The sequence below is a fragment of the Lycorma delicatula genome, chromosome 2 (assembly GCF_047948215.1).
Source record: "Lycorma delicatula isolate Av1 chromosome 2, ASM4794821v1, whole genome shotgun sequence".
Classification (NCBI taxonomy): domain Eukaryota; kingdom Metazoa; phylum Arthropoda; class Insecta; order Hemiptera; family Fulgoridae; genus Lycorma; species Lycorma delicatula.
This window is the reverse complement of record NC_134456.1, coordinates 11,871,605-11,899,089: the sequence shown is the minus strand read 5'-3', so window position 1 is coordinate 11,899,089 and position 27,485 is coordinate 11,871,605. Positions and strand designations below refer to the sequence as shown.

General features: G+C 31.2%; 1 protein-coding gene across 5 annotated transcripts in view; it reads right to left on the bottom strand.

Moving 5' to 3' along the window:
• The window catches only part of rdgC (retinal degeneration C), a 968,675-nt gene that overhangs the window by 465,852 nt on the left and 475,338 nt on the right, over positions 1-27,485 (bottom strand). For all 5 annotated transcript variants that reach the window (XM_075358273.1, XM_075358271.1, XM_075358272.1 and 2 more), the window contains one exon: positions 13,192-13,358. In XM_075358273.1, the coding sequence (XP_075214388.1) occupies positions 13,192-13,358 (167 nt within the window). The remainder of the gene's footprint in view (positions 1-13,191; positions 13,359-27,485) is intronic.

Genomic DNA, 27,485 nt, shown 5'->3' with positions numbered 1-27,485 from the left:
TGTATGCAACTCTTTATATTGCACATTAATGCACTCTTGCGGAGTTTTCGACACTCACAATGACTCGTGTTTTAACTTATCCTGCATAATGGATATTATTATAGGCTCTTTGCATAATATATTATTTTAAAACGTGATGAGGTCAAAGACTTGAATAAATTTTCTTTTAAATCCAGATTTACAGAAATAATTACACCAGAAAATAATGGTGAATGTAGAAAAGACTTTTTAATTTGTTACATCAACGAAACTATTTTATATACACAGAGCACGTTGTAATTATGTATGAATACAAAAGTGAATTTTCATTTATCTTAACTAAAACATTGTTGTTTTTTTAATAAATAATATCAGAAGTATAAACAGTATTTATATCAATTTTTTGAAGACAAATTTGATGAATTTTATATCTAAAAGGAGTACTTTTACGTCAGAAAAATTTAAAATAAGCTATTTATGAAGTAATAAACAACCAAAGCAAGTTGGAAAAACAAAATTTTAAAATGAAAAAGCAATCAAAAACATTTAATTTCTTGAATTTGGCAAAATATTAATTTTAAATAAATAATAAAAAAATATTAAAACAAAATTAAAGTGATAAAATGCATGAAATTTATTAATTAGTAAAACTTGAGTAACCAATAAAAACAGTTAAAATAAAAAAATCTGCTAATTGCTGTCTTTATTATCCCATTTGTTGTAAATTGATACATGGCATACGAAGAATTAAAACTTATTACCTCTTTTTTATTGTTAAATAAATATATTAACGTTACCTAATAAGGAAAATAAATAAGAAAAAAAGACAAAATATATTGTAGTTGCTGTGCAATATTTACGTAATTCACTTTTTAAAAGAAGAAAAAAGTAATAGTACGAGAAAAAGAGAAAACATTGTCGAGAAGGGCAAATAACAAGCATCATATTTTAGTTCAGGCGAAGTTAAAACTCAGGAGCTCTTACGTTGTATTAATCAAGTCTGTAGTACAACAAACAAAAACAGGAAAATCTGTATTTGCACAGGCAGAACAGAAGTTATAAATTAAAAAAAAGAAGATTGTAATAATACTGCAATCCATAATGGTCCGCTAAATCAAAACAGTTAAGAAAAAAAGTACACTGAAATAAAAAACAAAAAAATATATTTTAAAACTTATTTCAACAATTAACTGACACAGGAAAGAATAACTTATTTTTCATGATTTCATTTCTTATTTTTTTGAAAGTCATGTATCAAAAGGTTAGTTACAGTTGCTTTCTCTGATAGTAACAAGTGGTACTAAATAACCGGTCCCCGTGAGGAACTCACCTTTCGCTATGCATCACACTGTTCTACAATGAGCAGCTATTTATCTCAAGGTTAACAGAATATGCTAGCCTAAACATAGGTAAGGCACAATAATAATAAGCGTCAATGTATTAAGATCGTTAAAAAAGGCATAGAGAAACCACTTCATTCCTCGTTTTATCTAGTTAGCCTACAATAGGGTAATTGTTAATTTTCAGGCAGCCTCGGTGGTGCAAGTAGTAACGTCTCGGCCTTTCACTCGGAGTTTCCGGGTTCGAATCCCGGTCAGGCATGGCATTTTTACACGCTACAAATCATTCATCTCATCCTCTGCTGCAATACCTGACGATGGTCTCGGAGAAAAAAAAATTGTTAATTTGAAAACATCAGAGCTATTTTCAGAATAATTTTCTGTTTCAATTCCAAATTATATCCATATGCCGCATATGTACTTTATTTTCGCTGTATAACGTGAAATAAAAGAGTTAGCTGCTACACTTCAGGAATTCCTTGAATTAATTTTTTTTTTTAAATCGATATGACTGTGAAGGATTTTTGAATGCTGCAACATGCGTACAAAAAAAATCTTTCGAAATATTTTAACCTTTATCAATATAAGTAGATAAGGTATGCTGAAGTTGGGATAAAATCAAGGTCATTCGATGCTTCTGGGCGAGATGTGTGACCTCTTAAGACGCAAGACAAGGCTGTACTATTGTATTAAGCGAGCATCCCTTGCGAGACTAGACTAAGGTAGGACATAGTGCGCCACTAGCCAATCAGAGCGCAACATTTAGTCACGTGACCGATAAAAATCCAAAAATTGCAAATATCGAAAAGTGCGTCCTAGGGCATTTTTGACTGAAATATAGTGCTATATACTTTAGGATCTTACTACGGCTAGGAACGATATGGGAAAATTTTTAAAAAGTTAGAAAACAAACCACACTTCGCACGGTGGTAAACCGATTTAGAAAATTCAAACAGATTCATAAATTGTACAACCTAAAGAATAATTCTGTTAAACTACCCATACTTCGCACGGGTTGTAATATTATGATTCTATATATCTCGGAAACGGTATGTCCGACTTCAAACGGACTCTTAAGCTGTACAACCTAAGGAATTATAGTATTCAAACTAACCACGATTCGCACAAGTCACATCTTTTATATCAAAGAACTTACGTGTGAAAATAAATGTATAAATAATTTAAGTATGTGTGTGTTTGTGTGCGTGGAAATAAAATATAAATGAACCTTGAAGATGAAACTGGTCGTCTTGGCCTATAGGCAGCGATAGGACGGCGAGGTACTGGTCGACGTCTGCGCACTAGGAGTTCGTGCATGACTCTTACTGTCTTTAACATTAAATATAAATTATCTTAATACATTGAACCTGCACAAGCGGACAGCCAATCCGTTACTACTATACGCGCACCAAGTGCCGCACCCAAGCGAATTTGCGCGCCGTTTTCAAAAAAATGTTCATGGTCATCCAAAAAAGAAATTCAAGGTTACCAAAAATTGTTTTTATATGATGAACCTATTCCCCACCTATCAAAAGATCTCGTCAGTTCTTGTTTATTGGAAAGCTATCTCGATCACAATGTCAACGGTTATATTTAATTACTGATTGTAAAAATACGATTATTTTGCACATTTTAAATATTAATTATTTAATTTATATAATATTTCAAAAGTTGGTGGTACATCAGCTGATTGCCATCTGTGACGTCATAACAGATGTCGTCACAGGGTAGCGGGAAAAGAAAAAGTCATAAATCCAAATTATTTTGGATTTTGGGCTTTTTTGGACACTTTTAGTTCAGTCGATTGCAATCAAAAGGGAAGATCCAAAACTAGATGTTACAACAGTCCTAAATTCCAAATTTCAACATCCTACGGCTAACTGTTTTTAAGTTATGCGAAATATATACGTCGTACATACAGACGTCACGTCGAAACTAGTTAAAATAGATTCAGAGATGGTCAAAATGGATATATCTGTTGAAATCTGGTAAACAAATTTTTTTGCGATCATAATACTTCCTTTACTTCGAACAAGAAGGTAAAAAATTAAAGTTGGATTCAAAATGGCGATCAAAAATCTTATATTTTTTTTAAATTACGTGGAAAACACACTCAAATTTAAAAAAAAAATACTTTATGTATTACCTAAAAGTAAATATCACCTAATAGTTGCATCTTACTTAGTAATATTTCAAATATCACCTTACTTATCATCTAATAATTATTTCGATTCTTAGTCAATTATCATTAGTGTATACTAAGTTATTGATATTTAAAAGTACATAAAAATGAAATAAATATTACTTTTAAAAAATCATATTTTTGTACCTATACACATCCCCGTCCATTTATATTATCAACTTTCAATTTTTGTTACAAGAAGCAGTTTTTAAAATGTTATATCGAAAATAATGTTAGATTTTTGTAACATTCTCCTCAAAAGGAAAAACTTTGCAAAAGTTAATCTCTGGCAGTTTGCTGACTTTAGAAACTGATGATTATTCTATTCATATTAATAATCAAAGATTTTGAACCATTTACTGAAATTAATTTATTAATGAAATAATATAATAATTTATATTTGGGTGGCTGTAAAAATTTAATTAGAAACTGCAATTTATTGTTTTTTTATCATGGATGTTTCAATGTTAATGAGTTATAAAGTGAATAATTTGGTTATTCCTGATTATATACTTGTTTGTAAATGTCATTCGTTTATATGACGTTTTGATTAGAGTAATTTATTAGTCCCAGCTGCATCAATAAATAATATCTATTTCTAATCAAAATCAATCACAGATGGGCTTATAGGGCGATTTTTCTACGTTATCAATCTAGTAACCAATTTTCATTCATTTTACTTTCTTATAAAAGTTTATTTATATAAATAAGATTGAGAAATTATAAAATAAACCACATCCATTTGATTTTCTTAACTTAATCATAATTAAACTGCTGAATAAATTCTTTGCTAGCCAGTCAGTTTAAACATTTATATTTCATTAGATATCATAGTAATTAAGTAAAGCATTTAATTAGTATTAAATATAAAACATATTACATTCTGATTCCCCCGTAGGGAAGATACCCGCCTTGGAAGGACACCTGTCACCACACCAACCACCTCTTGTTCATAGCCCTGAAGGGCTTTACCGGAGTTCATATTTTAGACGAAATTCTTCTGAAGAGAAGAATCGAAAGGACAGTGGAATAAGTGTTAGGAGAAGACCAATTTGGTTTCAGGAAAAGTATAGCGACTAGGGAAGCAATTTTAGCGCTCAGAATAATCGTAAAAGGAAGATTAAAGAAAAAAAAATCCAAATACATGGCATTTATAGACATAAAAAAGGCATTTAATAATAAACTGGAATAAAATATTCCGAATTTTTAAAAATTTAGGGTAAAAGTGCAGAGATAGCAAAATGATTGCCTACATCGAATCAAACTGCAACAGTAATAAACGAAAGCGTACGAAATAAAGAGTAATAAAAAAAGGAGTCGGGCAAGAATGTTCCTTATCCCTGTTACATTTTAATTCTTACATACAACTAGCAGTTAATGAGGTAAAATAACAATTTAGATCGGGAGTAACTGTGCAAGGTGAAATGATAAAGATGCTACGATTTGCTGATGATATTGTAATTCTAGCTGAGAATAAAAATGATTTAGAAGAAATAATGAATGACATGGATGAAGTCCGACGCAAATTCTACCGCATGAAAATAAACAAGAACAAAACGAAACTAAAGAAATGTAATAGAAATAAAGTGGATAGACTACTAAATATAAAAATCGGACAAGAAAAGACTATGTAGGTAGAAGAATTTTGTTATTTGGGAAGTAGATTTATTAAAGATAGACGAAGCAGGAAGGATATAAAATAATAAATAGCAAAGGCGAAACGAGCTTTCCATCAGAAATATAATTTGCTTAAATCTTAGATTAATGTAAACGTGAGAAAAACATATTTGAATGTATATGATTGGAGCGTAGCTTTATATGGAAGTAAAACTTGGACGATCGGAGTACCTAAGAAGAAAATATTAGAAGCTTTTGAAATGCGGTGCAATAGCAGAATGTTAAAAATATCAGAAGGATGGATAAAGTGGCAAATGAAGAGGTATTGCGGTAAATTGATGAAGAAAGAAGTATTTTGAAAATGTAGCTAAAAGAAGAGACAGGCTTACAGGTCATATCTTACGATATCCTGAAATAGTCGCTTTGATATTGAAGAGACAAATAGATGGGAAAAATTGTGCAATACAGGCAACGTTTGGAATATGTAAAACAAATTATTAGGGATATTGGATGTAGGTATACACCGAAATTAATCTACTAGAACTAGATAGGGAAGCTTGGAATGCTGTATCAAATCAGTCAAATGAATGAAGATAAAAAAACTGATAAAAACATCACTGTCATCAGTTTTTCCTGTGAAGAAGCCATCGGCAGACATTTCCATCAGTGTATATATATCTCTTACTATCTATCGCCTTCGTATAGCTTCCTACAACACGACCACCTACTAAAACGTACAATTCTCAACTGTCAAATTAACAGATTTGAGGAAGCGCGATGCCCTCCTCTTTCTCTGAAGGTTTCACACAGAAATTCTTCGCAGATCTAACTTCAGAGTTAGAAATAGAAATATTTTTAGAAATAGAAATATTGGAACACAATTTCGTATTATGAAAAAAAAAATTCCAAAATAATTTTCTATGAATTGTAGTTGTGTACCAGCAAATAAAAACATATACCAATTATTTATTTATTATTGATTGCAGTTTCAGGATAATGCCCAAACACAGCCTTGCATTTTTTAAAAATGGAATGAATAATTTCACAGAAGAATACCAGCCAGTTCTGGAACGTTCTGGATGAAGGAATTACTTCACCAAGGAGGTCAGTCAACCTTACTCTCCTAAGGTGGTAAGCACTATTATGTGATAATTAAAAAATATTTTACTAAATATATTTTAAGCAGTAAAAATACCCACGTTCAAAGAAGAAATTCCAAAAAAAGAAAATTATTTGAGTTTTTCGACTTATATATCATGTATACGTTTAAAGGAAATTACATATCTTCAATTATGTTTCATTTATTCTAAATGTGGATAAATAAATAAGTGTTTCTGCAACGGAATTTGGATACATACTTTATGGAAGATTAATTATTTTGTTAGATCTAGAACCGAAAACTTGAAAATATTTTTAAACGTGTTCTAGTTTTAAGTTTACAAGTAAACGAGTATCTAGTTTTAAGCATATTTTTCTTAAGTTTATTCTTAAGTTATAACGTATACCTGTTTATAAAACTTCCTGGATTAAAGTTTTAATTTTTCATCGTTTGTTGAGGTCTTTTATATCTGAAATTAATTTGTATCTAAGTGCACATTTGTCTACTTTCCTTTATAATTCGGAAGCTTTATAATAATGCAGAATTATATAATTTGATATCATATCTTGTATAATAGGATTAAAATTTTTTTAAATGAATGAAGCGCCGGGAAATATTTAGAAGTGTTGGACTTCATAGAAATTACTGTTGCTTAATTAATAGTTCACCAATACAAATGTCATTTATCATCATTGTATTATAAATATATTGTTTTAATAATAATAGTACATCATTTGAGAAAACTATCTTCAACTCCTTTCTTAAAGCAAAAATGTTACATTTTTTTTTTTTTTTTTTTTTGTCTTCAGTCATTTGACTGGTTTGATGCAGCTTTCCAAGATTCCCTATCTAGTGCTAGTCGTTTCATTTCAGTATACCCTCTACATCCTACATCCCCAACAATTTGTTTTACATACTCCAAACGTGGCCTGCCTACACAATTTTTTCCTTCTACCTGCCCTTCCAATATTAAAGCGACTATTCCAGGATGCCTTAGTATGTGGCCTATAAGTCTGTCTCTTCTTTTAACTATATTTTTCCAAATGCTTCTTTCTTCATCCATTTGCCGCAATATCTCTTCATTTGTCACTTTATCCACCCATATGATTTTTAACATTCTCCTGTAGCACCGCATTTCAAAAGCTTCTAACCTTTTCTTCTCAGATACTCCGATCGTCCAAGTTTCACTTCCATATAAAGCGACACTCCAAACATACACTATCAAAAATATTTTCCTGACATTTAAATTAATTTTTGATGTAAACAAATTATATTTCTTACTGAAGGCTCGTTTAGCTTGTGCTATTCGGCATTTTATATCGCTCCTGCTTCGTCCATCTTTAGTAATTTTACTTCCCAAATAACAAAATTCTTCTACCTCCATAATCTTTTCTCCTCCTATTTTCACATTCAGTGGTCCATCTTTGTTATTTCTACTACATTTCATTACTTTTGTTTTGTTCTTGTTTATTTTCATGCGATAGTTCTTGCGTAGGACTTCATCTATGCCGTTCATTGTTTCTTCTAAATCCTTTTTACTCTCGGCTAGAATTACTATATCATCAGCAAATCGTAGCATCTTTACCTTTTCACCTTGTACTGTTACTCCGAATCTACATTGTTCTTTAACAATTTAGATTAAAGTACATTTTAAGTAAATTTGATTGTGTAACAGAAAATATCATCATTTAAGGTGATTGTAAATACATTATATTTTATGTGTGGATAATGTATTATGCATTTATTTTATGTTCATTAGCATGCTGTTAAATTTATGCTAATTTTACTGGTTTATTTAAATTTTTTTCAGGTTTAATAGATTAATTTAGAAGACGTTTTGGGAGTTTTTATATTTAATTTTTATCAGACAACTTTAAAACGTTTTACTTTTTCCAGACATTTGGTTAACTGTTATTAAAAAAGTTATTAAAACGTTTTGAAGGTAATTATTGTTTATTAATAATTATTGCTGTTTTGTCGGTTATTTTAAAATAATCAGTTTATTTTTAGTAACACAATCTACTAACATGTACCTGATTTGTCAATAAAATATATTTTTTTTATTAGTTTTCACTGTAAATAAATATATAACATAATCAATAAAAACATTTTAAAATTTGCTGGCCTTGATCTACGAACAAGATAGAAAAATAAATAAATAAAAATGAAAATAATAAAAGATTAATTTTTAATTATTTCATTTTTAAAGTGTTTATGTCCATAAAATCTAATAGCAAGGGGTGCCTACGCTCACAAATAAATACACGCTATTACTTTCCCTTTATTACTATGATATTAGATTTCTATTATTTTGCAACACTTATTGTAGCAATTACTAAATTTTCGTATTAGAGCCATACAGACACATTATTAAACGATATCGATAGCCATTTTGATCGATATCAATCATACTCTTAGTACACTTGACAGTAAAAATTTAAACATATTCTCCTTTTTAGACCATTAAATATTTTCCGTTTCGGAATTTCTGTTTTATTTTATTCTACTTTCACCAATGAATTATGGAATCATGATCAAAGATTATTTCTTTTATTAAATCAGGAAAGAAACCTGTGGGTTAATTTATATATTCGGACGGATTGAAGTAAGATTGGAAGGACTAGGTGAAACGAAGGGTGAAGAAGTAAACAGATTCTATTTTGAAGGGAAGAAAGGAAAAATATGAGTGGTAATAATTATGAGAAATGAAGTAGCAAAATGAGTGCAGAAAGAATATTATATAAATAATAAATTAATATCGTCAAGTAAGCACTGGAAATTACTAAAAGATATGTTTATAGTAAAATTATACGAGCTATCATCAAATTATCAGAGTATGAGTGTTGTAATAAAGTCGGAAAAGAACTGCTGTAAGATATTGATGGAAGATATTGTGGTCGGAGAAGGTGAAAAGGGAAGTTTTTTTTTGTCTTCAGTCATTTGACTGGTTTGATGCAGCTCTCCAAGATTCCCTATCTATTGCTAGTCGTTTCATTTCAGTATACCCTCTACATCCTACATCCCTTACAATTTGTTTTACATATTCCAAACGTGGCCTGCCTACACAATTTTTTCCTTCTACCTGTCCTTTCAATATTAAAGCGACTATTCCAGGATGCCTTAGTATGTGGCCTATAAGTCTGTCTCTTCTTTTAACTATATTTTTCCAAACGGTTCTTTCTTCATCTATTTGCCGCAATACCTCTTCATTTGTCGCTTTATCCACCCGTCTGATTTTTAGCATTCTCCTATAGCACCGCATTTCAAATCTTCTAATCTTTTCTTCTCAGATACTCCGATCGTCCAAGTTTCACTTCCATATAAAGCGACACTCCAAACATACACTTTCAAATTCCCCTTTTTCATAAATATTACACACCAGTTTGTATAATCTATCAATCGCTTCCTCACCTGAACTGCGCAGTAATTCTACAAAATTAAATAAAAAAATTATTTTTAATTATTAATAATTGTTTTAAATTAACTTATAAGGTAATACGATGTGTATCATTCCTAATTAATTTCCTGACATTAGGCGAGAATTGAACCCAAACTCTTTCGTGATGCAGATAACCGAAATAAGTATATTCATTTTGAATTAAAAAAATATGTTTAGATTATTCTTGATAAACAGTTTTTTTTTTCAGCAAGAATATTTGAACGCAAGAATTGTATGTTGCTCGTTTAAACAAAGTTTTGTTTAAACTTTAGATAAGATGTTGTAAATTACGATAATTAATTATAGAGGTGTGAAAAGACGAAATATACAAACAAACGAATGAAATAGTTTAAAATACTGGTCATGCAATCATCCATCAATGACGCAACGATGAAACAAACGATTTCTTTCTTTCTTTGAATCAGTGGGATTAGTCAAAACAGAAGATAAACCATAAACCTTCGGTGGGATTTCTCTTTTTCTTTCAACCACTTTCTTTTCAATTCCACCTGCTGCCTTTATTTACATTTGTACTATTTACATAACCATTTTTACAAGTACAGGATTAAAAATGTTTTACTAGTATTATTCTACTGCAGTACAAGAAGTACAATTAATTTTTTCCATAAAAATTTTATTTTTTTAATGGTGATTTTAATTTGAATCAGAACCTAACGACTGCCAAAATATTCAAAATAATTGTTAAAAACGTCCATTTTTCCCTTTATGAAAAAAAACGAATTTAAAATAGTATAATCCAATTATGCACTATTTATTAATCCTAATTTTACTTTATCAGCTCCTATAAAACAGGTCTACAGAAAATATTTAAAACAGAATGGTTGCTAATGGTTAAAAAGTGATTTCTGGATTTTTTGTATATTTTTTTTGTGATTTCTTGAATCCACATATATCGAAATATTGTTTAAAAATTCCTTAATTGTGTGTACGTGTAACCACACGCACACACAATTAAGGAATTAAATATACATATATATATTTGTGTGTGTGTGTGTGTGTGTGTGTGTGTGTGTGTGTATGCGTACGTGCGAGAGATAGAGCATGTAAGTATCGTATTGGCTTCTTCATGCTTTATAGTTTAAGATAAGTTTAACTTGACTAATGCTATTTGAAATTTTAACTTATATTAAAGGCACAGATTCTAAAAATAAATTCATCCGGTGGCAGGAATGAATGGAAAGACAGAGAGATTGATATTATCTGTAAGGTAGTTCAAATTTATAGTAATTAAACCCTTGCATATTTTTTAGTTATCAAGGTAATGTAATAATCTTGTTCAATTACTCGAATATTTATATGGAGAATCTATCAGGGCGTTTCATAATGTTCTTCGGAGTTTCGAAAATTCATTGACAAAAAACTATTTCACTCATAAGAATAAAACAAGTACTGTACGAAAGAGTATTCAAATGGTTTTTTCCACATATACTAGGCGATTAAATTATTAAACCATTTTCCCGCTAGGCGTCGACAGTAGAGAAAATGGCTGCCACGGGAAGCGAGAAGTAGTTTTGTGTGTTAGAATTTAACTTGTCAAAGTCTGTAATTTCTGTGCAACGTGCGTTTCGGTTGAAATTTCATAAGGAGCCACCAAGTGACAATTCAATTCGTGCACGGTATAAACAATTCAGTGAAACCGGTTGCTTTTGCAAGCGAAAATCAACCGGTCGTCCATCAAACTTAGAAAGAAAGCAGAGTTTCTTTCTGAGAGTTGTTATGATCATTGGATATTTTTCGGAATTCCCCCACCCACCAAAAATAAACACTTAGTTTATTAAATAATGTGCTAAAAATCGATATATTTTTTAATATTAAATAAGAATTAGGTGGGAATATTCATATTTAAAAATAAAAAATAAAAATTAGTAGTTTTTCGTTTCCCCCAAAAATTTTGCACGTTTTTCACCTGGATATAACTGAAAATAGCAAGAAATATTGATATTAACAATAACCATGTTGGAGAAATAACCTAAAACCAAATATAACCATTTAGATTATTTATTTTATAAATACAATCTATTCAAATTTAACCTGAGCTCGCTTCGCTCACTAACCTTACTAATTAACAGTAATGTTTTGAATATTTAAATAATAAATTCAGTAATTATTGCAATTATTTATGATTTAAATGATCAAAACATTACTGTTAATTAGTCGAGGTTAACGAGCGAAGCGAGCATAGGTTAAGTTTGGTTAGATTAACAAATTTTTAATAAATTCAGTTAATTATTGCAATTATTTATTATTTAAATAATCAAACCATTACTGTTAGTTAGTTGAGGTTAGCGCTCGAAGCGAACGTAGGTTAAGTTTGGTTGATTATATTTATAATTATAAACAATAATGCTTATATTTTTAATATGTAAAATATTTTTAATACGGAGAATATTTAAAATGACCATTATAAAAGAGCATGCTAGTGTGTTATCGGGTTATAGGATTATTTCTACAAATCTGGTTATTGTTAATATCAATATTTCCTGCTATTTTAAAACATGCATATTCCTACGTAATTCTTATTGGATATTAAAAATACAACTTTTGGCCCATTGGTTAAAAAATTATGTGGTTTTTTTTGGGCGTAGGGGGAATTCTGAAAAAGATCCTAATTATTATCAAGCTCGACCTGAGTTGAGCGAAGTTGTTGCTCGTAGGTCTGAATGTATCTGTATTTCGGGAGACTTTACACCCTGATATCAAACAGTATATTTGATTCAGTAAATAAGGTTGTGGGAAACTATTTAATTCCTTTCTGTTCAAGGTAAGCCTGGTATAGAACACTTATTATTCTTTAGAATGTTTACACAAATTTTAGGAATACCTCACCTATAATGATTGCTGTTGTGGCACCTAACATATGTACAACAACCGGTAAAATAATCGATATGCAAATGAAAGTAATGGTATTGAAAAAATTAATATCGATTCTATGGAAGTCTCCTTTATTATGATTTAACCTATCAAACTTAAAATATTTTTTTCTTAATACAATATTATATTATCAGACTACAATTACACAAAAATTTTGTTCTCTTCTATCGAAATACAATTTTAATAGAATTATGATATCTGTTATGATCTATCAAAAATCTATAAAAATTTCTTACGTGTATTTTTCATATTCTAAGAATTTTATGACAGTTTTCCTTTACTCAAACTCTTTGCTTCCATAAAAAAGTATGGGTTTTCTTTCCTAATAACTAATCTATATCAGTATTAAAATGTTGTAAAAGATCAATTTCTGCGTAAACGTTGGTTTGAACTTTAATAAATACAAATAATTTAAAAAATTAAGTTTTTTTTATACAAGAGTAGATCAAATCTGTCAGTATGTTAATATGTTTACAGTCAGAGAAGATTCAAATGTCGGTGTTGATAAATAATTCCGTTCGAGTGGTGTAATATCGAAACCAATTAAAAAAAAAAAATTAAAATAAATTAAAATATTATCAATATTTCTGTCATACTGCAATAATAATTAATATTTAAATTATGGAATTTTAAATGAAATTACCTTGTGTTCATGACGTGATCTTCATGATTTCCTCTGTTCAAGAACACTCCATCAGGAAATACTATCAAACAAGCCAATAAAACTAACAGAACTTCTAATCCTTTTTTTCCACGATCAACAAAATCACCATTAAATACGTATGGATTCTCAGCTGAAGGTAAACCATTCTGTAAAAGAGAAAATTAAAATCACAAACGAATTTTTTTTAGGCCATATTTACTGTTTAACTTAATAAGTTAAACTTAAATTATTACTGTTTCACTTAATACTTACTAAAATATTTAGTTTGAATAAGTAGAATGGTGGTTGTGCCGTTGAAACGGGTCATATCAAAAACCGATTATTTTCGGTAACATTTAAGTACGGTCAGTTACATTCGTTAGCAATAAATTCTTTATATAAAACGTAATCATGTAACGTAGGATGAGTGAAAATTATGCTTTCCTATTAAAACATTTAAAAAAACATGGTTATTTACGGTTGCAAAACGGTTATTTCGATGCAACTTTAACATTCATTACGTTGCTATCACCCATGGCATTAAAATCTGAGTGCAGAATCTTGAAGAAATTGGTTCAGCGTTGAACAAGAAGCCTCTTGTAAACAAAGAAATGTATGTATATCTGAAGTCAAAGACATCTAACTCCATGAAATCCCAAAAGTCTGCGTGTCATCACTCAGTTACATTTGGTTTGTCGTGAAAGTGTAGTAAGGATATTTTAAAAGATTTAAAAACGAATCTATAATTGAAATTAATGTATTCAAGAAGGACTCACACGTTTAAAATCCAAGTAAATTAGACTTAAATCGCGTAACCGAGTTAATTGTTTGATTTTTTGGCACAAACTTTTGAGTTTTATACATATCCATGAAGATTTTCCGTTTTGGGCAACAAACAAACGTAACTAAATGAATCAAGAAACCTGCAAAATAGTAAAAATCACTCACTTTATGTGTTACTTTAACATTCTTCGAGATAGTTTATCCTAATTTGTTTGTAGACAATGACGCTTTTAGTGTCATGACAGAGTAAAATGTGCAAATTATTGAAGAATTATTTCTTTCTAAAATAGTTGAGAAACCTGAAATCAATCTAGATGAGTGTTTTCAGCGCAATGTAACCACCATACAACTAGGCAATCATTCGTTTCAGTTAATTATTTTCAACCTAAATTATCTCCTGACTAGGCCTTAATTGACCTTGTGAGGTAATCCGTTACCCCCACAAGATTATTATTTTATGAGGAAAGATGATTTTTTTTTGTATGACTAGTAACGAATTCATTGATTCATCCTTAGTAATCGACAAAGAAATAAATGAAAAACTTTGTAAAGAAAGAGCAACCGCAATTCCTTTGGATGTATTAGATCGTGCAATCCAAAACATAAAACTTAACTGGAAGAATAGAGATGTTGGCCACCTTTAAAATATAGTGTTCAGAACGTAGAATGTTTTAAGATATAATTAAAAGTTACTAAATTAACTACCGATTTATGGTAAAAGTTTTTTCTTTAGATGTGTAAAACAATAAAATTATCTTTTAAAATTGTTTGTTTTGTTGGCTCACCCATTACGTACCTATCCTGTTTGCTGTTTTTTTCTTCAGTTAATGTTGAATTATTGTGAATTTGATAATCACTGGTATGTTTACTATGAGTCGGTTGTGCTTCTGAAATATGTATGGTATTAATATTTTTACCAATATAGTAGTTCCAGTACGACCCATTTTTTCTTATTTATAATTAACAACCACAGAATATACTTATATATATATTTATTATATTTTATATATATATATATATATATATATATATATATATATTTAGTTTTCCACCGTATCTTCAGTTAACCGTTGTAATTGATTTCCCAGTAAAAGAACCTCCTTGTCAAAATTTAAAAAATGCTTTTTCCATTAAGATAGTTTCACATTATTTTATATTTTATTCATTCATTTTTCTTAAATTCATTCCGAAAAGCAAAACAAGAAATAATAATACAATACTCTTTTCTTTGCTTGATGATATCGCCATATCCATAGGTATGCTGAGACGCTACCACTCGCGTCCTCTATATAAATAAAAATGTAAACGTTCGTTTGCTCAAAATCTTAAATCTCCAAAAGTTCTTCACCGATTACATTCAAATTTGGACACAACGTTGCATTCAAAACGCGCGTGTTTTATATACCTATCACACCTGTGACAGGTAAAAACATGCGTTGTTTTGTAATACAACGCTATCTGTTGGACGTAAAAGCAACACACGCTATATTAAATACTTTACGAATCCATTTCAGTTTCCGATGTGTGTGTCCGTTATAGTCTAAAAAACTTCTGGACCGATATACGCGTGGGTAAAAATGGAGAAAAGTAAAAAAAAATTAGGAAAAGAGAAAAATTGAAAGAGGTAAAAAGGGAAGAAGGGGAAAAAGGAAAAAGAAAAAAGGTGAAAACGGGAAAAAGGAAAAAAACGGGGAAAGGAAATGAAAAGGGGAAAGGAGAAAAAAGGAAAGGGTGGTGAGGAAGGGTAAAGGGAAAAAAGGGAAAGGGAATATAATAAAAATGAAAATTGGAAAAGGAGAAGAGGAAAAATAAAGGGTGGAAAGATAAAAATGGTAAAAGAAAAAAAGAGAAAGGTTAAATTTTATGATGTTCCGTAATGTTCATTTTGTTTATGATTTATCAAAATTTCAATTGTGTTCATTTAATCTATATATACAGAGTGTCCCATATAAAACGCAACCCAACCTCAATTGGTAGGCATTGAAATAATAAAAAGGCATGTGTAAATGTAAATGTAATTTTTATTATTACTATCATTACCTTACATTTAGAGTAAATGTTTGAAGTGGCCGCCATCTTCTTGAATACAAGCTTCAATTCTTTTTACAGCGTTTCTTGCAACTTTTTTTCAAAGTTTGTGGCTGGATATTTAATACAGCTTCTTCAATATTGACTTTCAATCGTTCAAGTGTTCGTGGTTTGTTGCTGTAGGCTTTTTCTTTGAGGTAACCCCGTAGAAAAAAATCCGCCGCAGTCAAATCTGGAGATCTTGGTGGCCACAAGCCTCGACCGATAAAACGATTACCGAAGAATTCCTCGACGAAATCGGAAGTGGAACCTGCGTAGTGCGATGTCGCACCGTCATGTTGTAGCCGGCAGTGTCTGTCTTCCTCTTCCAACAGTTGAAATAAAATATCCTGATATCGCTCTGAATTAATGGTGTACTCGAAAAAAATAGCACCGATTATTTTCTTCCGCGATATCACGCACCACACGCACGACTTCTGCGGGTGTAATTGTTTTTCGTGATAAACGTGGGGATTTTCAGCGCTCCAAATTCTACTGTTTTGGCTGTTTACGTAGCCATACAAATGAAACCGTGCTTCATCTGTGAAAAATAACGAATCCATAACATTAATTCCCTCGCACAGAAATCGATGGAACCGTTGACAATATTGTAGCCGTTTTTCTTTGTCGGCGCTCAAGAAGTCGATGAACCGTTTGAATCCGATAAGGTCGTAATTGTAATTGTTTGGTCGCCCGATGAACAGTTGATTTAGAAAAATTAATTTCAGCAGACAAACGTCTGATCGATTTATTTGGCGAGACGAGTAATCGGTCTTTGATTTCAGCGACTGTATCTGTATTCAACACTGACGCAGATCTTTTGTGTTCCTTGTTATTAACAGAACCCATCTCTCTAAATTTTGCTAACTAACCTTAATACTGATGTTTTTTTAGGAGCTGGTTTATCTGGGTACTTATGCCGAAACAAATCTTGCACTGCAACCACTGATTTCGTACTGAGGTACGACTCAACAGTGAAAACACGTTCATATAGCGAAAACACCATCTTGTCTCTAGCAATACACTGAACGTTATGATTGCACTGTTGTTACTATCGGTAGTGTTCTATTGCGTCGCCGCGATGTTCAGATGTTGGACGAGTCCATTTCAGTAAGGAGTAGGGGAGTAAGCTTGACTTTTGAAATTTCATGGATGAGTGATTGATGGGTTGTGTTTTATATGGGACACTCTATATATATATATATATATATATATATATATATATATATATATATATATATATATATATACTCAAATCTAGCAATAACGAAGTATTGCCTGGTCTGCTAGTAAATAAATAAAATATATTTAAATTAATTTGGTGTATTTTTTTTAATATCTTGATAATATGGGTCTTTACCGAGAATATCCATCAAGAAAATTTATGAAAACTACCGCACATTATTGTAAATGCAGTTTCAATTCATTTGAATAAAAAATTATTTTCGTTAAAATAAAAAATAAAATAACAATTTGCTACTACTGACTTTTTTCCTTCAACTTCAGTACAAAAGACTGATTTATATTATTTTTAATTTATTGATTTGTTCAAAAAGTAAATTTTATTAATTCGTAAAAAGCACTAAATATTAGTTTTAAAATATGGATACATATCTGCAAAACAGTACTGCCTACTTATAAATGATTATTGGTTAATAATCTTTAAAAAAGTGTCTATTTTTAGTTTTCTTATATGGTTGTATGTAACTAAACAACGCTTGAGTATGTTAAGTTCAGATTAGGCAAGGATATGAGAGAACAAACATCGCCTCTAATTAATATACGAACTTTTCCAAAATGAGGATACTAAATAACTTTTACAGCACCCCTCATTGGTTTTGAGCTTCTACTAAATCAGACTATCAAACACGTACTTAATTTATTATAGAAGAGATTACCAAGTGTGATGGTTGAACAACGTTTGCGCATTTCGATCTCTGCTGTTGCAGCAAAATAAATTAAAACCTGAAGTAAATAATAGTCGTTTGTAAGCTTTGCGACAGTGACTCGTAACAGAAAACACCTTTTTTTTCTAAAAAGCTGCTTATAAATCTGCAATTAGTGTGTCTCTGATTTTATGTAATATCTTTGAATCGTCTATGAGATCATTAATTTTTACCCATATTTTTTAAAAATATTTTGTAGCGGATCTATTTAAGTCATAAAAATAGACTTTTCCGTGTCTAAAAGAAATGATTCTTCCACTAAGTCAATATAGAATCAGTGTTATCAGTGCATTAGTAAATAAGATTTGTACACGAATAGAAATAAAACTCCTATTTTTCAATCAATTACAAAGATTTTTATTTTAACAGAAATACAAACGTTCGTATATTAATATTTATTTAAATTAGTTAAGTAAATTAAAATTCTATATCTATATAGAGGCTCGGCTGATAAATTTTGCATATTAGCGTGTTACACAAAGACAAAAGGTACTATCGAGTTGGGCGTGGCAGCACGTGATAGCTAAAATCCCCCTCTATAAATCTCCGATAATGCGTTGAAACCCGTTAACCGGTTTGTTTTCAGTATAAGTTAAAATGGAGTCGAGTATGACCAATATATCAACACGGTTAAAATAGTGCGCAGTGATCGAATTTTTAACAGCAGAAAATGAGAATCCTACGAATATTTTTCATCGTTTAAAAGCGGTTTACGATAGGGAAACTGTTGATAGGTGGTCGTTGAAATTTCGTGAATGTGAAGCTGGTAAAGCGACAATTGAGGATGCACCTCGAAGCGGATTACCAGTTTCTGTAACTGATAAGAAACATCGAAAGGTGGACGATTTACTTCAAAGTGAACGGTGATTTACCTAGCAACACATCGCTAATCAGCATATCTAAAGAACGATTAGGCCATACTATCGAGCAATTGGGTTACAGTAAAATATGTGAACGATGGATACCGCACAAATTCTCTGATGGCTCTCCGCATCCTGAAGTTTGAGCGTATTCCTCATTTGCCATACTCGCCGGCTCCGTGCGACTTCCACTTCTTCCCTCATCTCAAGAGGGATGTCAGAGATAATCATTACACCAGCGATGTTGAGATGAAGGAAACTGTAGCTACTTGGATCCGAGAAAGACCGCCAGAATATTTCAGTGACGGAAAGCAAAAGCTTGTCACACGTCGGGAAGTGTAAACGGGTATTATATTGAAAAATAAATACTGATTTTGTGGCAAAGATATTGTACTTTTATTCATTTTTTATTTCATTCGAATATCTCTTTTCATTCCCGTGGTACGCATATATGTTGCAAAATTTATCAGCCGAACCTCGTATTTTGCTAAAGATAACATCCGATCTAGTTTATATTTGTAAATTTTGGTGTAAACTAGAAACTGTGTGTTTCAATATAAAAATAGTAATTTATTAGTCGTTAAGAATAAATTATAGAATGCAGTAAAGAAACATTTTCTCTGATTACTAATAAGAAAAGAGATAAATGAAAACGTTACTTTTAAGAAGAACAAGTTTAAAAAATGTAACCAGAATATGTATTTTTTATTATGCGTTTAGTAAACAACAGAGGAATTGTTCAAAATGTTATTCTTTCCTGGAACAATCATACTAGCATATAACCACTAAATTACGTATTCTCTTCCAAATTTTGTAACAAAACAGCAAAATCAACGGATTTTTTAACCGATTTAACAGATTTTTAACCGATTAAATTAACGGATTTTTTCAGGTAATTCAGATCATTTTGGTTTGAAAGATTTCAAATTTTTAACAATTCCAAAGAACAAAAAGTAGCAAGCAACGATTCAAATCTCATGAATGAGCAGTAAGCATTCTGTTGCTCTTCGATGTCCTAAACATACAGGAAAAATTTGCTTTAAATAATCTCTTACTTGAAGGATATAGTGCAAAAGATCATTATAAAACTACAGCTACAACTACAACTACAGTCATTATTAAAATAGGGTTGTTTAGATAATATCTCAAGCTATGAGACACCTGATACATTTCCATTGAAGAAAATGAGGTTCGAACACTCTTTCCTTGTGTAAAACAGACGAAATATTAACGTTAAATTTCTTTTGCGTAATTTAGCGAGCATTATCATTAGATCCTTAAGACTAAAATGATGACTGGTTACTAAATTACTAAGATTGAAACAGGAGTCATCAGAAATAGCATTGATCTAAAAGAATGACGATCTGCTTCAAAATATATTAATAACTTCCTCAAATAATTCCACCCTTCAACCAAAAAACCTTCACGAAATGCCGGAAGTAAACTTGACCTAAAACAGTAAAAGTTCAATTGCTATAAAATCTTTTTTAAACTTGTTCTGGGTTTGTTCAGTCTAACGTGAACCATTCTGTTTGATATTTGCTAATATATCTTTATGTTTTCCCATTATGTTGTTCCTAATATCTCCGCAATAATTCTTTTTTTTTTAATTGTAACTGGTTCAAGGCCTATCTGATCGTAAAGCTTGTCCAATGCTTCCATGTTATAAAATTTTACAGTTCAGTTAACCCAAATGTTAATGGATCTATAGTGGATAAAACAAAAACTCTGACATAGACATCTTCATAGACGACAGCAGTTATTTTTATTTACCAAAACGGAAGCATAAAAATCCTTAAACACCATTATTTTCAATAGATTTACAACATTAACTGTAAAAAATTGAGATCATTAAATAAGACTGATAAAAACAGGTTTCCTCTTAGAGAATTATCTAAGTTGATTATTGCCAACTGAAAATCCAAAATTTCCCACTTTTTACCCAGTTTTAATCTGCACGTACAGAAAATTTTGAACGATAGAACATACATTATATTTCATGAGAGTTATTTCAAATAGTGTAACAGCATACCGGGTAAAAGCAGTGATCATGGCGACAGAGGTTATCAACGTATGATTTAAATGATAAAATTATATAATTTCATATAAAACTCTACAATTACACATATTTATACTTCTAATATACAAATACGAAAGTTTATAGCAGGTTCTATCTGTCTGTCAGTTTGCAAAGCATCACGCAAGAATCATCGAACCGATTGCTTTCAAGTTGTCAGGATATATTCGTGTTATCCAAACAAAGGTTTAAAGTCATAGATCGAGGCTTGGGGTGAAGTCGTGAAACTTTCCTCTTAAGGTATTTATTAAAGAAAAAATATTAAACCGATTACTTCATTATATTTCTCTTATCATGGTTACAGAAAAAAATCTCTGAGTTCAGATCTGTATACTTTTAAATAATTTATGCTTCGTAATTTCTACAACCGTCCCCAGCAAAACTAGCATTTCAAGGGCAAGCAAAGACACCCTTGAAACGCTACTGTGTGTGTATATATATATATATATATAGTAACTGCAGTTATTGATGTTGCATTAACTGCAGTTACGTAATGACGTAAATCTTTGCTTAACCATGATATAATCTATCTGATACCTTGCAGTATCGCCTGGCTTTTTCCAAGTGTATACTCTTCTATTATGATTTTTAAATCGGGTGTTGGCAATTACTAAATTATACTTCGTCCAAAACTCTATAAGTCGGTCCCCTCTTTCATTCCTTTTGCCCAGCCCGTATTCACCCACTATATTTCCTTCCTTGCATTTTCCAAAGCTTGCATTCCAATCTCCAACTATTATTAAATTTTCATCTCCTTATACGTGTTTAATTGCTTCATCAATCTCTTCGTATACAAACTCTACCTCATCATCATCATGGGCGCTTGTAGGCATATAGACGTTAACAATCGTTGTCGGTTTAAGTTTTGATTTTTCCTTATTACAATGATTCTATCGCTATGCGTTTTGAAATACTCTACTCTCTTCCCTATCTTCTTGTTCATTATGAAACCTACTCCTGCCTGCCCATTATTTGAAGCTGAGTTAATTATTCTAAAATCACCTGACCAAAAGTCGCTTCCTCTTCCCACCGAACCTCACTAATTCCTACTACATCCTACTTCATCAAACCAGTCAAATGACTGAAGACAAAAAAAAAACGTAATGACAACTGCAGTAAATGATAACAGAAATTGTCATTTGTGATATTTTTACAATTTAATTTTCTATTTCGTGTTATGATTTTGGAAGCAGAAATTTATTATTTACCAACAGAAGTATATTATTATTTTTTTAATTTCGTTTAACAACTGAGAAAAATGAGTTTATTTTTGTAAAATTGTCCTTGAAGATGCGGCAGAAGTAAAGTAGAAATTTGGCCATTAGTACATAGTAGGAAGATGTTTAGTGCTGAAGCCCTGCGTGAAAAACTTTCTCATTCATTTCAGTTTACTTTTGTATAAGGTGTACTACTATTTACTTTGATTCAATTCATATACAGTTAGTAAACGATAAATTACTTCCGAACGTATAGATCGATCTTTATACACTCGACACTCCCTCTAATAATCCTCCTTCGGACGACTTAAATAATAAAATTTAATTAAGACAACACGGTAAAAAAAAAAAAAAATCAAAAAATTGCAAGTTTGATATTCCCTCAAAAACATATACTCATGAACTGTTAGTCCCTGAGAAAGTCTTTTCTATTCATATATTTATTTTACAATAAATAATTCTAATTATTTTAAATAAATTTACTTATGTACTATCTTTTACAACTATTGATTATATTCTTTGTAAATGAAAATATTAGTGTGGAAGACGAGTTTAGAAAATTAACAATAGTTCAACCGCATATTTATTTTACGTTGAAATAATAGGCTATTATTTAAGATAAAATTATTTTTTATCTAAGAAAAATCGAGTAAATCGTTAGTTTAGCTAATCAGCGAGTGCAGTGGTAAGACAAGCGATTACATAACTGGTTCTGTGATACTTTATACCTAAATATTGAGTTAATTTAATGAAAATAACATTGATATTTGTTCTTAGTATTAATGGGTCTATTTGCGACAAATATCAGTCTCATCTGTCATATTATTTTTAAATGAAAACACTATTTACGCAAGGGCTTAGCACAATTATATTTACTCTGATAAAAACTACAAACATGTCAAATATGTATTCCTATGTTCTTCTGGTGTATTTTAACGAGAATGATCAGGTGGATGAAATATTAAATAAAAAAAAATTCTCATACCTGACGGGAATCGTGGACAAGATTAAATAATATAGAATCTACTATAAATTAAAATAACTTCAAATTTATATTTAATTAATGTTTCATATAGGTATGTTAACTGCGTTAAACTTATATCGTAATATAATTTTATAGAAAGAATTACTTCTGTTTTGTTACAATATCTTTTTATTTTTATGAGAAAATGTGTAGATATTAGTTTTTGTAATACAGTAAGAAATCGGAGTTATAAAACAGTTGGCAATATCTATACTTCCAAATTTTTATTGATTCTACTCTTTATTTACGGCCTTTTTATCATAGAAATTCAATAAACGATAACTTTTTTCGTAGATCAAATGAAACTTTCATACTATTGCCTTCGTATTCGATTCGTTTTAAGTATATAGAAAAATGATTTGTTTTTTATTAGTTTAACTGATGTTCGTATTGTAAGTATTAAAATCAAATGTAAAAAACCTAGTTTATATGAACAATAATAGTAAATGTGTAATGTTATATTAGCAGTCAATGTTTTTTTTATTTATCCTGTAATTTGTTTTTAATTCCTTTATTTTTTAAAAGAAATTTTAATGAAAAAATATTTTGTTTTATTTTAAATGTGACACAGGAACCGCGCTATCTAATTATTCAAGTATGTCCCTTCATCATCCTCCTTTGTGTTGTATAGTAAATAAGCAACGACCGATATTTAAAAAAGGCACAAAGTTTTGATTTAGTTACCTGTAAAATGTTAATTTCGTTATCACTTCAGGAATATTGTACATAACGTACTTGATTAATGACACCCTTCGCACGATTTACTTTTCATCTGAGTGGAAGGTGTTACAGAAAATAATGATTCAAAAACCGTAAGCCGTGCACGAAGTGACTTCGTACAGGCGTATAAGTGTGTTACTTGTTCTCTCTAAAATCTTCACGAGACTCTTTCTTCGAAGATTGAAGCATATTTTAGTGGAAGACATATTATTCCTGCCCATAAATTTGGCTTCCAGAGTTATGATTCAATTATAAAACAAATCCACAGAATTTTTTAATATCTTCACTAGGTGTTTAGAAGGAAAAACATATTGTTCAGTAACATTTTGGATGTCCGGCAGACTTTCAATAGACCTGTTTGCCTAGTTGAACTGAAACTGAGTTTACTTTAACCATTTTACTTGGTTCTGCATAGCTACCGGGTTGGTTGTTTTTTCCAGGTTAATCATAATCAAGAATTTTCACAATATTTTGACATTGAGTCTACTATTTTTCAAGTCTGAGTTCTGGGACCTATATCATACTCTATCCACATTGCGGATATTCCATTTTGCTATGATGTCGCTCTTGTGATGCTTGAGAGGTCTTCTTATCTTGGATCTAGAAGATAATGTGTAATGACTAATGTAGGAGTTTCTTCCCTCAAGTATTATGTCTTTTGCTTATCATTATATTTTCAGAACTGTTGATTAGGTTTTGTTATGTTATATTCATAGAATACTATTTTTTATATTTTTAATACGTTGTAAATGTATAGGTTATACATTTATAACGTATAAGAAAAACGTTAAGAAAAACGTTTCTTACATGGATTCTTTTCTGAGTAGTTTCACTGTAAATCTTCTCATTCAAGCCATTTAAATTATTCAAGTTTACTGTTGGTTTTCGTAAATAAAACTGATTGTAAATAGCTCTTTGTATTAAAAAGATTTTAAGAAAAATAAACCAACAATAATGATAAAAAAAATAAAACTGAATTTAAAAAAAGGTGCCTTATAAACCAGAAATGGAAGTTTTTCTTAAGTAACTTTTTTCATAATGTAAAAAGTTCAATTTGTACGTAAATTCACATTTTTAAATGTTTCAACTTAAAAATAATAACCTACAACTTACAAACCCTCTCTTGGTTACAAAATAAAGTTGAACAAGTTAAAATGAAAAAAAAATTAAACTATTATTGTTTTTCTTTTTCGGAAGTTTTTAGGTAGGATTTTTAAGACCCACAAGGTTGGTCTATTGGTGAATTCTCATCGCAAATCAGTTAATTTCGAAGTCGAGAGTTCTAAGGTTCAAATCCTAGTAAAGGCAGTTTTACTTTTATACGGGGGTTTGAGTACTAGATGGTGGATACCGGTGTCCTTTAGTGCTTTTTATCTCCAAGACCACCGTTAGGTACTGCTTCAAAGGATGGGATGAATGAATTGTAACGTGTGTAAAAATGCAATACCTGACCGGGATTCGAACCCGGGACCTCCGGATGAAAGCCCGAGACGCTACCACTCGCACCACGGAGGCTGGCCGTCCTTTGGTATGTTTTTTTTCCTTTTTAGCCTCCAGGAATCACCGTCAGGTATTACTTCAGAGGATGATATGTATGAGTGTAGTCTTGTACAATCTCAGGTCGACGATTTCTGAGATGTATGGTGTGGTTAATTGAAACCCAATCACCAAAAAACTCCGGTCCTTTGGTGGTTTTTTTAATTTTTTTTAACCTTCGGGACCACCATTAGGTAATGGTTCACAGGATGAGATGAATGACAAGTAGCATGTGAAAATGTCATGCCTGCCTGGGATTCGAACCCGGGACCTCCGGATGAAAGGCCGAAACGCTACCACTCGCGCCACGCAGGCCGGCGGTCTTTTGGTAGTTGGTTTCAATTAACCACATATCTTAGGAATGGTCGAACTAAGACTGTATAAGATTACAATTCATTTACATTCTTACATATCATCCTAATTCATTCTCTAAAACGGTAGTTCCGGAGGCTAAACAGAAAAAAGAGGAAGGTTAAAGAAAAAATATTTTTATATTAATTTTATTTTTATGAAATTAGGAAAACCCAATAAAAACAAAAAGCGTTTAAATGCCATTATCAATGAACCTTTTTCTTGATAAAAATAAGGAAAGGGTTGATATAAAACAATTAAAAATGGTAACGAGAGTGAAAAGCCATGTATAGCATCAGCATCAATTATTTTATTTCAAGTTTACCAAAGAATTCTGTGAAACTTTATAAAGAATTTTGGAAAAAATACTATCATACAGACAACAAAAACGCTTGGATATCACAGTGATATATATTTTGATATACACCCTTACATCATTTCAAAAATAAGCGACAAAGACATATTTTTAAAATATTTATTATGAACACAAATTTTGCTTAAAATATATTCTAATAAAATTGCATGGAGAGAAGAACCTATCTTGATGGAAAAAATCGTTCTTTTTTCCAAATATTTCGTTTTTAATACTCTTGATCCTTTTCCAGATTATCAATTATTCTGTGAGTGTAGAAACTATCCTGATAGTTTCTTAATTCTGAGGATACAAGGACTTAAAGAATATATAAGAATATATATTCTTGTATTTATCTTGAAGAGTATAATAAGATATATTCTTAGGGATACCTTTTTTTTTTCTTTTTTTTTTTCACTCTACTCCCCCGGGCCGGTCCGACTGGTTGGTATTGCGCCACCCAGGGGAGTGTCTGGTAAACTCTAACGAGCCTCTCCGCCTACCGGCTGAACGTCCGGCATGGCAGGTCGGCTCGCCGGTGTCAGCTCTTTTGAGTGATTTTCTGTTTGCCCATTTGGAAACCACGACATACCTCAAATAGCCGTACCGTGGCACCGGGTCTTTTCTTACTCTTCTTCTTCATCGGAACCTATCTAAACCCTTGGAGTTCTCAGTGGATCATTGAGAACGACACACCTCAGCGTGCCGTCTCTCACCACTGAGGCTGTCCACCCTACCCTATTCTACACTAGTAACCTAGTCGCCTTTCATCTATATCCTTCTCTGTTAATACTGCTACTATAAATTCCGTAACCTTCTTCCAGTTTATTTCGCTCCTCAACATGTGCTCTAGGACCTCTGCTGGGCTCATACCTATTATGCCACAGTTCCTCCTTTTAATTGCCCACCTCTCGCAGCAGAAAAATGTGTGTTCTGCATTGTCAATTCTCTCACAGTACATACATTCTGGACCTGACCTTCTTCCAACACGATGGAGGTACTCATTGAAATTGCCATGACCTGTAAAAAAACTGCGTGATATGATAATTTAACTCACCGTGTTCCCTGTCTAACCATAGTGTAAGATCTGGAATCAGCTCATTCGTGCGTCTGGCTGGTCCATCCTCCTGCCATCTATTTTGCCATCTACGTCTAAGTCTATCTTTTGCTTCATTTTCTTCGAGGCCTTGCGCTCTCTCGATTCTATTTAGGGCCATTAAGTCTATTGGTGGCACCCCAGACAACACGCACAACGCCTCATAGGAGACCGTCCTGTAAGCTGATACAACCCCCAGCAACAGCTTCCTATGAGTACTAACCAGTCTGTTCAAATTTCTTTTAACCCTGACTGAGTGCCACCA